The 18,168-nt window shown below is 47.1% G+C and overlaps 1 protein-coding gene across 1 annotated transcript; it reads right to left on the reverse strand.

Moving 5' to 3' along the window:
• Positions 1 to 12,279: 12,279 nt before the first annotated feature.
• On the reverse strand, positions 12,280 to 17,832 carry LOC127038646 (group IIF secretory phospholipase A2-like). Its single transcript, XM_050931370.1, has 5 exons — positions 17,705 to 17,832; positions 17,165 to 17,217; positions 14,679 to 14,823; positions 13,414 to 13,520; positions 12,280 to 12,428 (listed from the first exon to the last, which is right to left on the reverse strand). The coding sequence occupies exons 1-5, from the start codon at positions 17,830 to 17,832 to the stop codon at positions 12,280 to 12,282; spliced, it is 582 nt and encodes a 193-aa protein (XP_050787327.1).
• Between the last annotated feature and the right edge of the window lie 336 nt (positions 17,833 to 18,168).

Raw genomic sequence — 18,168 nt, forward strand, 5'->3', positions numbered from 1 at the left:
TACAGATGTTACTGTGGATTAGGTGGAAAGGAAACTGCACTAGATGTTACTGAAAGGAGCAGCATAATTCTGTCTAGCTACAGAAAACACTTTTCAGGGCAAGAGCCAGCTACTACCTGTCTGGGGTCGGGAAGAAATTTCCCTTATGGGCAGGTTATTTTGTAATTGTCCTTTATGGGTTTTTTGTACCTTCCTCTGAAATATCTGGTACTGATCACTGTCTGAAGCCTCTATTCTTCACAATCACATTCAAGGGCACAAGCTTAACTCTGACTTTAGCAAATTTAAGATACTCTACTGGGAAGCGTGCTGTCACTTTAAAAGCCTACCCAAAAAGGTGGGGGGTAAGAGGGTAAAGTGTCTAACTTTACCTGAGGGACTGGATGTGTGCATCATGGGTACTTGTATGCTGGCACTGAAAGAAGGTTTATTGTGCAGACAACAAGTATATAACTGTATTTGGGTATAGTGAGGTTTAGGTGGTAAGGCATGTGAATCGTGGTTGTCTTGGGCATTAATTTTGCTTTACCTAATGGTGGCCTTTTCCCTATGAGGCTTACTTAATTTTTTACTCCAGTGTAGGGTTGATTTGAGGTGTGAGATGACAAAAGTAAAATACCCCAATTCTCATATATAATGCAGTGTAGAGAAAAATTTGAAACTTTGTGACACAGGCCTGATTTTTGTATGTTTCTCCCTCAAGGTGCTGCTATATCCCTGACTGCTGTTAAAGCAAACAAAGAGAAAAGAAGTTTAAGCCTGTACTGACGAAATAGAAGTTCAGCGTCAGTGATGGAAAAATCATGAGCAGTGAGTACTTTTCTGCTGCAGAGACAAATTGCATTGCAGTTTCTTTGTTGCCCTGAAGTCTATCTGCATTTTATCTTTGTATTAATGTTAGAAGGGGCCTGGAAAAGCCAAAAGAATGAAAATTGTTCGAAGGGCTGAGCTAATGTAGCTACTTACAGTATGTGACCAAGGGTAGAAAGAAATGTCAGCGCTCTGTGGTGATGCTACTACAAAAACATCCTAGCATACAGTAATGCCAGAGGGTCAATTCTTTGCCCCAGCACTGTGCAGTAAGATCAGGAATATAAATTCCATCCCAAGTTTAAGATAATATCTCTCTCTTGATAGCTTGTATTTGGCCGTATTGCATACTGGGATGTTTTTGCAGCAGCATTCCCACATAGAAAACTGTTTTTTCACTTCTTTGTAAGCTGGGTCACATACTGTAAGTAGCTTGGTCTAGATCAGTGGTTCCCAAACTTTAACAGCCTGTGAACCCCTTTCAATAAAATGTCAAGTCTTGCGAACCCCATCCTAAAAATGAATATTTCTAGGTATTTTCTCCTTTATCTGAGTATGACTTATAAAAGCAGTGATCTTGGAAATGTAAAATTTGTTTTTATAACATGCTTGTTACACACTATTATTATTTATCATTACAGTATTTTTATTACATTATGAAAATGGCAACATTCTTCTCACTTTCGTAGCTTGTATCACTTTGAATAAGCCTGTTATAAGACATGGCTCCTATGTTTCACCAAGGAGTATCAGATGAGAAACAGCATGAAGATATTTAAGAAGCCAACTCAAAGAATTCCTCCTGCACAAGCATTCAGGGCTTGAGCAGTCCAGGCAAACAATGCATGTTACAACAAAGCTTAAACTTGTTCTTCATAATAATTTTAAAAACTGCAAAAAATATCCACCTCCCTTTCCTTTTCTTATAAGGAGTCTTGAAGTTTAAATCTCCTCAGTGTGATAGATATGCTTGCTTTGATCTGCTTAGCTGGTGGTCCCTTGCTGCTCAGGGTCCCTAGGGAAGCTCTGTCCACCATTAGGGTATTTTTCCCTGAGAACCCCCTGTTAGGGGGTTCACGAACCCCACTTTGGGAAACACTGGTCTAGATAGATAATTTCTAGGTAATATTAAGTGATAGGCAGACTGAAACATGCACGGGGTAATACATACTCATGCACACTCATCACTGTGGGGGAATAACATAATAATAATAGTGGAAAATAGTATACAAGGGGCCAAATTCATCCCTCTGATAATTCCATTAACTCCTGCAGATTTGCAGGATTAGTTGGCGCATTGGCTGGTGTTTTCAGTACTGTTTGTACAAATACTTTGTAAGAATTTCTCCTCTCAGCATTCAGCACTGTCTCGACCCACTAACTAAATCAGCACATTAAAGCAGGTACAGAATTGTGCTTGTTAAACTTTTCTAGCATGTAACCTACTGAATAGTCCATTGTTTTTCTTTTAATCTTTCTAAGAATTCACACCTCCGAGTGATCAAACATTTATAGCTATCATTATCTTTTCTGTGGCTCATACACAAGGCCTTCAGTTGAAACCACACCTGCTGTGCTGAGTGGCAAGCAAGAAATTCCACCCTGTGGTGGATGCCTAAGTAACTAGCACAGGTAGAGATAAGGAATGTACACAGTAGGGTGACCAGATGTCCCGATTTTATAGGGACAATCTCGATATTTGGGGCTTTGTCTTGTATACGTGCCAATTACCCCACCCCCACCCCCATCCCGATTTTTCACACTTGCTGTCTGGTCACTCTAGTACACAGTGAAACAGCAACGTAAAAACCTTTAGCATGTCAACCATGCTGTACATGATGGAGATTGACACTGTCAAATCTTATAGTGTAGCTACAAATCAAACTAATTGGGCAAAGACTCCACTTCAACCCCACTTCTATTCGCTCTGTGACTATAAGACTACTCTGTGGGCTCATTCTCCTCTCACATTGGTGCAAACCCACAATGAGGTCAAAATCGATTCCTGTGTTGGTGGATGGCTTTATGCACTGTTAGACTTCACAAGGAGACCTGTATGTTATTTGGGGTCCATTGTACTCCTCTTGCTTTGAGGGTCAAGATCCACTGGGATGCTTGAGCTGAGGGCAGGGCTGGCTTTAGGACGTGCGGGGCCCAATTCGAACAGTTTTGACGGGGCCCCAGCAGGGATGACAAAAAAAAAAAATACACATGTAAAAAAAACACGTGGGGCTTGTACTTACTGGGCAGTGCTCCGAGTCTTTGGCGGCACTTTGGCAGCAGGTCCTTCAATCACTCCAAGTCTTCGGCGGCACTAAAGGACCCGCTGCTGAAGTGCCGCTGAAGACCCGGAGCGCCGCCAGGTGAGTAAAAATTAAAATGGCACCTCTAGCCGGGGAAGGGATTCTCACTGGGCGCGGGGCCCTCTTAGGCGTGGGGCCCGATTCGGGGGAATTGGTGGAATAGGCCTAAAACCGGCCCTGGCTGAGGGGGTATAGATTTGCATGTTAGGAGGCTGGCAGTACGGTGTTCATGGTGACTCTGGAACTCAGCCACCCATCCACCCACTCCCATGCAGCAGAGTCTATGTTTGATGACCTTTCAGGCACTTTGCAAAGATCAACTGTTTCCCCAGGCATTTCCTCAGGGGGTTGCTTGGGTGGGCAAGGCATTTTTCCTTCTCAGTGGAAGTGGGAGGAGAGGTTGTCAATTACCAGTGTGTCAGTGATTCTGACCATTGATATGTCCTTATATTGTTTTATTCAACGTGCCAAGAAATGCTGTCCGCCAGTGAATACCCTCTGAGCCCCTACGGGCGCTACTGGCTCTGCACACCCCACAGGAGACACCTGTGTGAGGGCTGCTTGGGCTGGGTGACATTCAGGGTGGGAGGGGACATAGGACATGGGGTTCTCATGCCCTAGTGATTCTGGCTCATAGGGACCATTGCCACTGGGGTTTATGTTTAGTACAAGGGGTCAAACTGGCCCCAGCAGCTCTGAAGTTGGCAGGGCACAGGGCACGTCCCCTTCAGCCCTGTCTCAGCCCTTGTACCAGCACACGGATGAGCTTTGGCCAAGCAGAGGGGCACACTGAAATCCAAAACATACATAAATTATCCATAAAATAGTACAGGGAAGATAGTGAAGACACTGAAAAGGGAATAAGGGTGATAAGGACTCTCTGAACATTTAATTGGAGGCAAAAACTTGTATTAATTAGAAAAGAGATTAATGGTTATACTTAGTACTCCTGATCTAAAGATCTCAAATTCCTTTCCAAACATTACCTAATTCAATGTCATGGCAACTCTTCCCCCTCCATCCACTACAGAAGTGTATATGTAGCTAACACTAATACATGTTTATTAATACAGCTGGATTTATCGAAGTACAGACTTGACAGCCAAGTGACTTGGCCAAGGTCACAGAGCAAGTCAGTGGCAGAACCAGGGCTCAGATTCTCTATTGCCCTGAGCCTTGTGCAGTCATTGCACTTACTCTGCCCTGCTGTGAACAAGGGTTCAAGGTGCAGGGTACTGGAAGATCAGACCCCAGGAGTCCTGACCCAATAATTCCTACAGTTAAAAATGCTTTTACGATTCAGAGAGGCATTGCAAAGGAAAGAATTAGAGCGGGAGTGGATGCAGCACATCTTCCCTTGAATAACAGTCCTAAGCACAAGAGGCCAAGCGCTGCACATAGGGGGCAGTCAGGGAGTGGAGGAGAAATACCTTTACATGGGTTGTAAATGATGTGTGCAATAGACTAGCAAAGGCAGCAGTGGGTTGTAGGTGGGAATGTATTAAAAAAGGAGCAAGATAAACGCTACTTAGTAAAGTGACACCATACGTGATGGTTCCAACTCTATATGACAGAGAGCTACCTAGCTAAGAGTAGATCAGGACGTCTACCTTCCATCTGCAAATAGTACTGTGTCGTGCCAATAATCCATTAAATGTCAGATTTGCTCCACACTTACCAATCTCAGTTAACAGAACCTGCTGCCCCCTCGTACAAGGCTGTAGGTGTTTTCCATTCACAGTTCCAGGCAATTCACTGTGTGATATGCCTGTGGTCAGAGAGGAACAAATTAAGAAACACAGTAAAAGAACTGAAAAAGAGCCACCATGGCTTAACAACCATATAAAAAGAAGCAGTGAGAGATAAAAAGACTTCCTTTAAAAAGTGGAAGTCAAATCCTAGTGAGGCAAATAGAAAGGAGCATAAACAGTGCCAAATTAAGTGCAAGAGTGTAATAAGAAAAGCCAAAGAGGAGTTTGAAGAACGGCTAGCCAAAAACTCCAAAGGTAATAACAAAATGTTTTTTAAGTACATCAGAAACAGGAAGCCTGCTGAACAACCAGTAGGGCCCCTTGATGATCGAGATACGAAAGGAGCGCTTAAAGATGATAAAGTCATTGCGGAGAAACTAAATGGATTCTTTGCTTCAGTCTTCACGGCTGAGGATCTTAAGGAGATTCCCAAACCAGAGCCGGCTTTTGTAGGTGACAAATCTGAGGAACTGTCACAGATTGAGGTGTAACTAGAGGAGGTTTTGGAATTTATTGATAAACTCAACATTAACAAGTCACCGGGACCAGATGGCATTCACCCAAGAGTTCTGAAAGAACTCAAATGTGAAGTTGCGGAACTATTAATGAAGATTTGTAACCTGTCCTTTAAATCGGCTTCAGTACCCAATGACTGGAAGGTAGCTAATATAACGCCAATATTTTAAAAGGGCCCTAGAGGTGATCCTAGCAATTACAGATGAGTAAGTCTAACGTCGGTACCGGGCAAATTAGTCGAAACAATAGTTAAGAATAAAATTGTCAGACACATAGAAAAACATAAACTGTTGAGCAATAGTCAACATGATTTCTGTAAAGGAAAATCGTGTCTTACTAATTTATTAGAGTTCTTTGAAAGGGTCAACAAACATGTGGATAGGGGAGATCCAGTGGATATAGTATACTTAGATTTCCAGAAAGCCTTTGACAAGGTCCCTCACCAAAGGCTGTTATGTAAATTAAGCTGTCATGGTATAAAAGGGAAGGTCCTTTCATGGATTGAGAACTGGTTAAAAGACAGGGAACAAAGGGTAGGAATTAATGGTAACTTCTCAGAATGGAGAGGGGTAACTAGTGGTGTTCCCCAAGGGTCAGTCCTAGGACCAGTCCTATTCAATTTATTCATAAATGATCTGGAGAAAGGAGTAAACAGTGAGGTGGCAAAGTTTGCAGATGATGCTAAACTGCTCAAGATAGTTAAGACCAAAGCAGACTGCGAAGAACTTCAAAAAGATCTCACAAAACTAAGTGATTGGGCAACAAAATGGCAAATGAAATTTAATGTGGATAAATGTAAAGTAATGCACATTGGAAAAAATAACCCCAACTATACATACAATATGATGGAGGCTAATTTAGCTACAACTAGTCAGAAAAAGATCTTGGAGTCATCGTGGACAGTTCTCTGAAGATGTCCACGCAGTGGGCAGAGGTGGTCAAAAGAGCAAACAGGATGTTAGGAATCATTGAAAAGGGGCTAGAGAATAAGACTGAGAATAGATTATTGCCCTTATATAAATCCATGTTACGCCCACATCTTGAATACTGTGTACAGATGTGGTCTCCTCACCTCAAAAAAGATATACTGGCACCAGAAAAGGTTCAGAAAAGGGCAACTAAAATGATTAGGGGTTTGGAGAGGGTCCCATATGAGGAAAGATTAAAGAGGCTAGGACTCTTCATCTTGGAAAAGAGGAGACTAAGGGGAGATATGATAGAGGTATATAAAATCATGAGTGATGTGGAGAAAGTGGATAAGGAAAAGTTATTTACTTATTCCCATAATACAAGAACTAGTGGTCACCAAATTAAATTAATAGGCAGTAGGTTCAAAACAAATAAAAGGAAGTTCTTCCTCACGCAGCGCACAGTCAACTTGTGGAACTCCTTACCTGAGGAGGTTGTGAAGGCTAGGACTATAACAACGTTTAAAAGAGAACTAGATATATTCATGGTGGTTAAGTCCATAAATGGCTATTAGCCACGATGGGTAAGGAAGGGTGTCCCTAGCCTCTGTCTGTTTGTCAGAGGATGGGGGTGGATGGCAGGAGAGAGATCACTTGATCATTGCCTGTTAGGTTCACTCCCTCTGGGGCACCTGGCATTGGCCACTGTCGGTAGACAGATACTGGGCTAGATGGACCTTTGGTCTGACCTGGTACGGCCATTCTTATGTTCTTATGAACAGTTACAAGTTCCTAGGTTACCAGGGCAGGATCTACCAGGGACTGGAACTCCTTCTAACTGAGATGCCTCTGTGGCCCTCTAGATGTCCATCACAAGGTACATTTGGATCTGCTGAGATAAGGAAGCATCCCCTATCCCTAGGGCTGAACTCTCTGTGGGGACATTTGCCAGCCTGTAGCTGGAAGCCTGGTACTGATCACAAAATTGTACATTAACAAAGATAATGGCAATATTGGAAAAGTCTCTAAACGTCATTATCTGTCTGTCCCCTTTAGGCAGTGACCAGAGCCAGTGCAGGAGAGTGGTCTATTTATGCCACAGGAGCACAGCCCTCTGCTTCCAGAAGATCCTGGTTATTTATAGTAAGTCCTGCCAGTTCTATTCAAACAGGCAATGCAAAGGAAGCAAAGCCAGCTGTTAAGCAGGGCTGCCCCTCCCTTAGGGGTTGCAGTTGTTGATTGGCTGCGCTCATTTTTAAGGGAGAAATCAAACAAGAAATCCCTGATGCAGAACCCTGAGCCTTTGGAGCAATCCACTCAGCTGCATCCTAAAGCCTTATCCGGGGACCATGTATCAATATTCAGAGGGTGAGGGTAGCACATCCATTGGCATGAGATCATAGGTATGTGTACAAGGATGATCACTTTGTTAGCAATCCTGTAGGCCAGTGGTTCTCAAGCTAGGGCCACTGCTTGTTCAGGGAAAGCCCCTGGTGGGCTGGGCCGCTTTGTTTACCTGTCATGTCCTCAGGTTCGGCGGATCCCAGCTCCCACTGGCTGCTGTTCACTACTCCAGGCCAATGGGAGCTGCAGGAAGCAGCATGGGCTGAGGGATATGCTGGCAGCCCTTCCTTACAGATGGGAGCTGAGGCACAGAAAGACTAAGGAGCAGATTTTTAACGGTACTTGGGCACCTCACTCCTATTGAAATCAATGGGAGTTAGAAATCTAAACACTCAGCCCTAAGTGACATGTCCAGACTTGCACAGGAGGCTTGTGGCAGAGCTGGGAATTGAATCAAGGGTTTGAGCTAGGGTCCTAACCAGTGGATGGATTAGTCTTCCTCTCCTCCAGCACAGATCCCTCACTTTAGTTACCAGTCCCTGCATTTCTCAAAACCCTCATTATAAAACCTGCAGGCCCCACAGTCCCGCTGCTTACAAGTTATTCTTTGTGGAGCCAGGCAGCAGGAGGGCACAGTCGCTTATAACTGTTCAAAAATTACAAAGTTTAATTATTACAAGAAAACAGAGTGCAATGAGTGTACGTAATGTATTATTTTCAGTCATGCCAATCACTGCAGTGATAGGGACCAACCGAGAATGAGTCCACAAGCTTCCAATGATTTTCATTGACATTAATGGAAGTTAGGAGCCTACATATCATTGTTTATCTAGGCTTTACAATCTAAATAGACAAAGTAGATACAGGGTAGGTGTGATGGGGCATCTGCCCCACACTGGCAAATAAAGGGTTAACGTGGAGTCTGAGGGCCCAACTAGCCTATTCAGTGCCACCTGGAAGAGAAATAGCTAATTAAGGATTAGACCCAGCTGGGGAGAACCAGACTGGGGGGCCTGTAAGGGAAGGCCTGCAGGGCCAAGGGTGAGACTGCAGTAGGGAGCTTATACCCTGTGACAGGCCCTGAAAGGAGAAGGGGTCTAGGCAGCTGCCAGAGAAGCTAGGAGTCACTTGGAGAAAGTTCTTAGCACAGACAAGCTGCGCGGAGAGCTGAAACTGCAGGGAGAGAGTGCTGGTGAGTACAGCTCCATGACAGACACCTGCAAGCAGGTGAAGGTGGGAAGTAGTCCAGGGAGCCAGTGAGGGTTCATAAGAAATAGACCCTAGCTGCTTCTCAGAAGAATCCTGGATAGGAACTCCCAGGAAAACATTCTCCTACACTCCCCCACCCCCCATGGGAGAACTGACGTAAGCTATGGGAAAGGCCACAAGGACCAGTGAGCCCAGACAGGGGCTGAAGGCCTGCTAAGTGGTCACTGCGTCTCTGGGTTTTTGTTTGAACTTCTTTTAGTTAAGGGGCCTATGCTGAAAGGTGACCTGGCTGGAGGGCTGGGACATGGAAGATACTGACTGGAGTAGAACTGAACCAGCAATCAGTAGGGAGTGCTAGAACCAAAGACCTGGCCATGCCCTCACCTGACACCAGGAGGTGCTGTGTCAGTGACTGGCAGTGGATTACAGCAGGAAAGCCATGTGGTGGTGCATGTCATGTTAGCTCCAGGGTGGTCAGGGTTTTGTTTTGTTTTCCTTTGTGGGGGGAAGTGGGCTTTCATTGGGAGGGGATTGTTAACTGGAAAGTTAAGAGCCAGGAGAGTAGAGCGAAGCAGGGGAGAAAAGGGAGGTGAGAGAGGTCTGAGGGGCAGGTGTGGAGTGAGGCTGAGGTGAAGAGACTGGAATGGGGGTGGGAGGAGGTTCATGTAAACAGTCAATTGTGCAGGGCAGAGAAAATCTGTTAAAAACTGAAGAATGTGTTTTCTGTATCTGCAGGTCCCTGTGTGACCTGCTTTCTGCAGCTGTTCTGCTGCCTTGTGTACTCATCCCAAACTCAAGACACAAATCTTTATTCCATGCTGTCACGGACTCACAGATCATGCCCACTCTTGGCCCTGTGCAGTCCGTGGGTGGGGTGCCCCTTTCAATGAGACAGCCCTTCTCGAGGGTCTACTCTCTCTCAGGAATTAGGATCCTCAACCTCCTGGAGCCGCATCTCTCTGAGCCTTAGCACGTTTGTCTCTTGCCGTGGGTCCCCTTAGGGAGTCCACTCGTTCTGGACCTCCAGGGCCTTCACTCCCCAAAAGGGATGATGTAACCTTGTTCTCTAGACTGGAGTGACTCTCAGCCAGCCTAAAACAGAGTTTATTGAGCATTGAACACAGCACAGGAAACTCTCAGGGCCTCAGGCCCAGCCTCCCTCAGCACAGCACATTCCAGTCTCCCCTGCATCCAGGTGAGCTCTGCCTGCTCTTCTTCTCTAGCCCAGAGCCCTCCTTGCTTCCCAGCTTGGCATCTGATGTCACCGGCCGCAAGCCCCGCCTCAGTCCATTTTCTTTGCTCCAGGTAAACAGGGTCACCTGGGCCTACTCTCCCCTCTTCTGTCCTCTGGCCCTCTCTGGCTGGAACCAGCTGGTTAGGTCACCAGGGTCCTCTCTTCACAGCCCATTGTCCTCCCACTGGCGAGAACCGGCTGTGGCTCATGAGCTGGACCTCTGGGTCACCAAGTTGCCGGGTCACCAGTTGCTGAGGTATCTGTCCTCCAGGCCATTGGCTGGGGTCCCAAGTTCCCTCTCTGGTCCTCTGTAACAACAAACTCCCTCTCCCTCTCCCTTCACCTCGTTAAACCAGTAACACCCAGGGAAACTGAGTCTCATCGCCTCTGCATGCAAACCATTGGAAAAACATGGAAAAAACAAGAAAATCCCCCACTTCGTCACACACGCCATCGGTACCTTATGACAGCAGGATAAGGTCAAAATCCACCTTCCATTCTAGCCTCCCTCTACCTCATTTATCAGTTGCTCAGAACTTCCTCAAATACCTTCCTTTAGGGCTGAAATTTCCATACTTGAACTCTCACCAGAGGTGAATTTCTGAAACTCCTTTGAGGGCCTGATATTTTCCATGCTTCTTCTCAACTGAGTGGTCACAAACAACAAGTAGAGTGGGGGTGGGCAAACTATGGGCTGGATCTGGCCCACCAGCCATTTTAATCTATCCCTTGAGCTCCTTCTGGGGAGCAGGGTATGGGGCTTGCCCCGCTCTGGTGCTCCAGCTGGGGAGAGCGTTTGAGGATGCTCTATGTGGATCCCAGAAGCAGCGGCATGGCCCCACTCCTGCTTCTATGTGTAGGGGCAGCCAGGGGGCTCTGCTCTGCATGCTACCCCTGACCAAGTGCCACCCCTGCATCTCCCGTTGGTTGGGAACCACAGCCAATGGGAGCTTCAGAGGCAGTGCCTGCAGGCAGGACAGCACGCAGAGCCACCTGGCCATGCCTCCATGTAGGAGCCGGACAAGGGACATGCTGCTGCTTCCAGGAGCTGCTTGAGGTAAACACTGCCCGGAGCCTGCACTCCTGAGACTCCCCCCTGCCCCAGCCCTGATCCCCCTCTCGCCCTCCAAACTCCTCGATCCCAGCCTGGAGCACCCTCGTGCGCCCCAAACCTCTCATCCCCAGCCCTCACTTCCCCACACCCTAAACCCCTGCCCTGCTCCCTCTTATGCCCTCCGAACTCTGTCCCAGCCCGGCGCTCCCTCCTGCACCCCACACCCCTCATCCCTAGTCCCACCCCAGAGCCTGCAACCCGAGCTGGAGCCTGCACCCCTTCCTGCACCCCAACCCCTTGCCCCAGCCCTGATTCCCCTCCTGCCCTCCAAACCCCTCGGTCCCAGCCCAGAGCACTGTCCTACACCCCAAACTACTCATCCCCAGCCCTCTCCCCCCACCCCCTCGAGCCCACATCCCCAGCCGGAGCCTTCACCATCCCCCACCCCAGCATGAAGTCCCCTCCCACACCCTGAACTCATTTCTGGTCCCACCCTGGATCCCACACCCCCAACCAGAACCCTCACCCCCTCCTGCACCCCAACCCCAATTTTGTGAGCATTCATGGCCCACCGTACAATTTCTATTCCCAGATGTGGCCCTCGGGCCAAAAAGTTTGTCCACTCCTGAAGTTGAGCACTTTGCACAAAGGGGAGGTAATCTGGTGTAGGTGCTAATGCAACATGAGGGCTAGCCTGTGATTTTAGGCTACATGTCTGTGCAAGGTAGGAAGGAGGAGTAAATGCTGATTTACAGCAGCTGAGGATCTGGCCTACAATTTAAATTGGCTTGGTAATATGTGTGTCTGTCTGTCTGTCCGTCCCCCTTTTTGAGAGCCCAAGGGGAAAAGAGAGTACAGCACCGCAGAATAGTCCTCATGGTGCTGCTCCTCATAGGATTTAACTGGGGGAATGGCTCACTAATATCCTGCTTCAGCAACTTCATGTCTGTAGCTACTGATACCTCCACAGACAGGGTGCGTAAAAGCCAGCATCTTCTATTGCTTTAACTGTCCCCAGGGAAGAGATTGCGTCACTTAGTAGCTTGGTGGTCTCTTTGAGGGGTTGAGGAAGGGGCTAGAATACTTTGGAAAGAGGAAAGATCTGTGCTTTGCAATCTGTTGTGTAGCCAGATGGCTAGTAAAACTTTATTTAGCAACTGGGGGTAGATCCTTTGCAGAAGAAATTGAAGTAATAACGGTATCCTTTGTTATAGCTGCTTGCTTCCTTTCTGAAACACAGGACTGCTGTCCGGTCGCAGTCACACGCCTGCTTTGCACAGGTGGAGTTATTTGTATTCCCTGCAGGAACAAAAGCATTTCTCACTCTACAACTCTCGTGCGGTAGCTAAAAGGCAAGGAACCCACTCAGAGGCCAGGCGCCAAGCAGCTTGTTCCTTCTCTGACCTTCACCACTCCAGATGCATGGATGAGGTGTAGCAAAAGAGGAACAAGGCAGCCCTGTTGCTGTAACACTGCCAGGAATGTTGCGACACTGAAGTTGGCATGACAGCAGCTGGGAACACTGCAGTGGTGCCATTGGCACTGGATTTGCTGCTTCGTTGCCAGCTTAGGTGCCTTTCCAAATCAGCAGAGTGCAGCTGATTCTCCCCTGCCTCATGTAGCCCACTGGTGAGTGTGTTACAGGCTCCTGCTCTGTACCAATCCCCAGAGGCTATGTGTTGTTACTGCCCCAGCTGCAGAGCTTTAGCAGCTCATGCATCTCACTCAGGAGGTCTCCAGCTCAGTTCCCAGTGTGTTGGCCAAGATGGCAGCTCTGATGGTAGCAGTCACGCCCACTTGGGCTTTATGGGTATAAAACGCTAGAAAATCAGAATGGCAACATTTTATAAAATGTATTTCATAGGTGTAAATACAGTGACCGATGAGACCCAGTGGCTCTGGCACTGCAGCACTGGAACGGAAAGGCACTGCCGATCCATCACAGCTGCCTGCCCTGGAACTGGCAGTCAGTCAGTCACAGCTCAGAGGTCCTTAACAGTCGTCCTTTCCACTTGCTCTGCAAAATGTCACCCTAATTGCCTTGGAGGTTGTGAGAAGAAGTAGGTGAGGAGGAACCAGAAGGACCTGAAGTACTGTCCTCTCTCCCAAAGCTAGCTATCCTGTAGATGCTTTTTTTTTTCCCCAAAAAAAACCCTCTGACCATTTCTGGTTATGACACATTTGTTCCAATGTCATTGTAAAAGGTTCAAGCAAGAGAACAAGGTCCCAGGTAAATCACCAGAGTATCCGTGGCCATTTTAGCCATGCAGAAAATGCTACTCACAGCACATAACGTCTTCGTCGATGACGGAGTATTGATAATAATCAAAAAATGGGTGACAGCTCTGGTTGGTTAACTCCTTATAGCAGCAATCATGGGCATGACAGCACCTTCAGGAAGACAGAAACACAGGAGTAGGGTGGAAAATGTGACTAGGTGAAGTAACGGCCAACGTCACCACTACTAGAGGGGAGAGTGTGAGTGAGCTTCCCAAGGAACAGAGTTTGGGCTTGGTTTGGAAAAACACCCAGGAGCTCACATGTTTATCCCAAGTGATGTTCTTAGCGCTGCTCCGTGCCTCAAATCCAACTCCTGTCCAAAGCTGGGTGAAACTTTTTGAACAAAACTTTTTTTTCAGCAAAAAATGCAGATGTGGGTTGACTGGAGCATTTTTGTGAATTTGTGTTGAATTTGCTGGATAGTTTTGGTTGGGGGTGGAGTCTTCAAAACTATTTAGGAAAAATTGCAACATTTCACTTCAAAATGAACTGTTCTCATTTTTGATTCATAACTGTTTTAAAATATCCTTCCATTTTAATTTAAAAAACCCTAACATGCCAAAAATCAAATCTAAACAAAACATTTAGTTCAACCTAAAACAACTTTTTGATTTGCCAAAACATTAAAGTTTGTTCTGGAAGTGGTTGGTTGGTTTGTGGCGGGAGACTGAACCGAAAAATCCTTTAGATTGAAAACTCCCTGGGGCAGAGCCTGTCTCTGTTCTGTGTATGTACAGCTCCTAGCACAAAAGAGCCTATCCTGAACCAGGACCCCACTGTGATATAATACAAATAAATACTACACCTCTACCCTGATGTAACGCTGTCCTCGGGGGCCAAAAAATCTTACTGCATTATAGGTGAAACCGTGTTATATCGAACTTGTTTTAATCTGCCTGAGTGCGCAGCCCTACCCCTCCAGAGCGCTGCTTTACTGTGTTATATCCGAATTTGTGTTATATCAGGTCGCATTATATCGGGGCAGAGGTGTATTACTACTAATCACACAGTTCTACTGGCCCTTTTAAGATTCTGGGGATGAATCACCCCAGCGTGCCTTGACTATAGAGGAGTTTCCATTCTCACATAAGCTGGAGAGTTCAGGCGCTCAGCCCCAGAGTGCTAAAGGGCTTAGTGCCGTTACAGTCCTAGGATTTAGTTGCCCAGCTAACTAAATCAATGCATTGCTAAAATCAGTATTGGTACTAGTAATAATATTAATGGCTGCTAGTATTGATACCAGCAGCATTGACATGAACCAAAGCTTACCAGTCTGTCTTATCCAGAGGCTGCCCTCTCCCATCCAGTCCACAGTGGCATCCATACCCATTGTAGGAAATGAGGGCACTTTTCCCAGTAATTCTCCGGATCATGAATTTGAAATTGAGGAGGCTGCTGTGGATCATGGTCAAAACTGCAAAAGAGCAGAAAGGGCTTTTCAGGACTTTCCAAGGAGATGTTTTGCTTTCAAGGAGAATCATTTCTCTGATCCCTCATCTAACGTACGGAGAGAGGTCAAAATCACTGAGTATTTAGTGACTAAGTGAGGATTGTACTGCTGCTGCTTGCACATTAGCTATAACCCAGCACAGGGAGGAAGGATAGTCTAGTGGTCAAACCACTGCCAGGGAATCAGGTAGGGACCAGATAGCAAGTGTGAAAAATCGGGATGGGGGTGGGCTGGTAATAGGAGCCCATATTTAAAAAAAAAAAAGCCCTAAATATCAGGACTGGCCCTATAAAATCGGGACATCTGGTCACCCTAGAATCAGGAGATATAGATTCAATTCCTGCTCTGCTACAGATTCCATGTGTGACCTTGAGCAAGTCACTTAGGGCTGAATGTGCAAAAGAAGATAGGTGCCCAAACCCTAGTTCCACGACCACTGTAATGCACAAAACTCCTGCTGAAATCCTGTAGGTGCCTAAAGTGTCTCTTTGTATTTATTTATTTATTTATTTTGGTTTGGGGGTTTTCTTATTTTTGCAGTACAAGTTCCCTCAGCTCCTGTGTTTGTCTCTGAGCATGTACACTGCTGCTTCCCCAGGGAGTCTAGATGCTTATCTCCCGCCTAAGCCCCAGAGCGATTCACAAACCAGGGGCATTCAGCCACCTCATTGGCACAGGGGCCTGATCTAGTAGGGATGCTCAGAGGTCTCCTCCTAGATCAGGCCTCTTGGGCAAGTTCATACAAAATAGGGGGAGGGGGCAGGGCACAGGATGACAATGTCCCTTGAACTTTTAGCCCAGTGGCAGGGGCGGCTCTAGGCATTTTGCTGCCCCAAGCACAGCAGGCAGGCTGCCTTCAGCGGCTTGCCTGCGGGAGGTCCATGGTCCCGCGAATTCAGCGGCAGCCTGCGGGAGATCCGCCGAAGCTGCGGGACCAGCAGACCCTCTGAAGCCGCGGCACCAGCAGACCCTCTGCAGGCAAGCCGCCGAAGGCAGCCTGCCTGCCGCCCTCGCAGCGACCGGCAGAGCGCCCCCTGTGGCTTGCCACCCCAAGCACGCGCTTGGCGTGCTGGTGCCTGAAGCCGCCGCTGCCCAGTGGTTAGGGTGCTCACCTCGGATATGAGAGACCTTGGTTCAAGTCCCCCCCTGCCTGAGGGGGAGAAGGGATTTGAACAGGGAGTTCTCTAACCATTGGGCTATGGCATATTCTGATGTGGGGAAATCCCTCAATCTCTTCTGTTGAATCTGTTACACTGTGGATAACTAGAGTCAATGGTGCATGGGGGATTCTGGTCTCCCACATTCTGGGTGAATGCCCTTATTCCTGTGAGCAAGGTGGGGCTTAGCACACACCCCCTGGTCGGCACCTCCCATTGGCTACCTGAGGCGGCTCCCTGCTGATCATGCTGGGTTTGTGGTTTGGGGTCACAGGAGCCCATCTCTCCCCACTCATTGCAGAGGAGCGTAGGAGCCTAACTCAGGCTTTGTGTATTGCAGTGGTTTCTCCCAGGTACCTAACGCCTCTCGTGCATTCAAACCTTAATCTCTCTGTGTCGGTTCCCTGTCTGTATTAGGGTAGTCATAGCTCTTTCCTTCCTCACGTGGGTTCTGGGAGGATAAAGATTTGGATGCCAGTGTAAGAGAGGCTATATAAGTAGGTCATCTGCCCTGGCGCTGTTTTTTGCCTGTCACTGAAATAGTCTCATGATCTCAACCAGGCCAGTCGAGGCAGCTTGGAAGCTAACTGCAGCTGTGACTCAAACTGATTCCCATACGTATATCGGGGGGCTGAGCTGTGAACAGATGGGCTTGTTTTGAGGGGCTGTGATGTCCTGTGCTGCACACAGTACAAACAAGCTAGCCCCATCTGCCACGACACAGTTCCAAGGCATCTGATGACGATGTGACCCTCTCCTAGCAAAAAGGAGCATCTATAGTGATAGGCACCAGTGTGGAGGGGGAGAGGAAAGCGTAATGATAGACCACGTCCTGGAAGGTGGCACTGACCCTTAACCCCAATAGAGAGGCTCAGCAGTATTGTTTCTTCTGCAATTCTTTATAAAGATGGGCCAGAACCTCTGTTCTGAACAGCCCTGCATTGCGAGCAGATTTTGTAAGCCTAATGCAAAGCTACAGTTCACTAATGGGCCCAACCCAGGACTAACTTTGGGGCCTTCAAAATATGATCTCACAGCTTGTGGCTTGAGCCGCTCTGTAGCTTCTTGGCAAGATGGTGGCCACTTTGCTGAGGGATGCCAGTTGGCCTGCCCTCGGGGGATGGGGGTATGGGGTTTCTGATACTCACTGCTGGCTGCCAGTATTGCCATTAGGAAGAGTTTCCACATGTCCGTGCAGAACCTGAGGAAGAAATAGACTCAGGGGTCATGTCTGGAGCCAAGTGAAATGTTTCGTGTTTCAGATGAGGAGCTTATTTAAAAAAATAATAATACCATTGGGGGTAACGAACTATTTGAAAGTTAGAGAAAAGTATTGATTGAACAAAACATTGAGGGAAAAAGGGAGCTAGAATTTTTGGAAATGTAGCTGGATTGACTAATTATTTTTGTTTTTTTTATTTGACCCAAAATGATGACTTTTTTTTTTTTCCAGTTTGCTAGCCCAAATGGGGGGGAGGGGAAATCAATTATTCACTCAGCTCTAATCATGTCACAGGTACGGCCCAATGTCCAGTGGCAGCTCCAGAACAACCCACTGTCTGCAAACCAAAGGCATTGCATGGGTTCCTGGAATAATTCCAGACCAAGACCTCAAACACACCCAGTAACAGAGGGAGTGTGAGCGTGCCCTCGTTACCCAGAGGTGGTGTCCTTTCCTTTATACAGACCTGATGCCTGAGGGATGAATCTCCCATAGCCCCAGCTGCAGCCAGAAAGCTACCTGACATAAGGGGATCCTTAGCTGATGCATCAGCTGGCTGTAACTGGGATGATTCAGAGCACCCTTGGAGTTCATTAGTTCTTTCCCCCTCCACCCTGGAATTCACTGTGATTGTGATGCTTGGAGTGTTCACACAGCTTAGGGTCCATGTGTGGAACTCGCTGCTACTGGAGATGAGTAAGAGAAATGTTGAGAATGGATTGTTAAAAGGTCTGGGTAACTTTATGACCATAGTTACACCTGCAACTATCAGGTTTCAGAGTGGCAGCTGTGTTAGTCTGTATCAGCAAAAACAACGAGGAGTCCTTGTGACACCTTAGAGACTAACATATTTATCTGGGCATAAGCTTCCGTGGGCTACTATGAAAGTAAGCTAAGGGTAACAATCGTGTTTCAGGGTGTACCGTGCTT

The sequence above is a fragment of the Gopherus flavomarginatus genome, chromosome 21 (assembly GCF_025201925.1).
Source record: "Gopherus flavomarginatus isolate rGopFla2 chromosome 21, rGopFla2.mat.asm, whole genome shotgun sequence".
In the NCBI taxonomy this organism is placed as follows: Eukaryota; Metazoa; Chordata; order Testudines; family Testudinidae; genus Gopherus; species Gopherus flavomarginatus.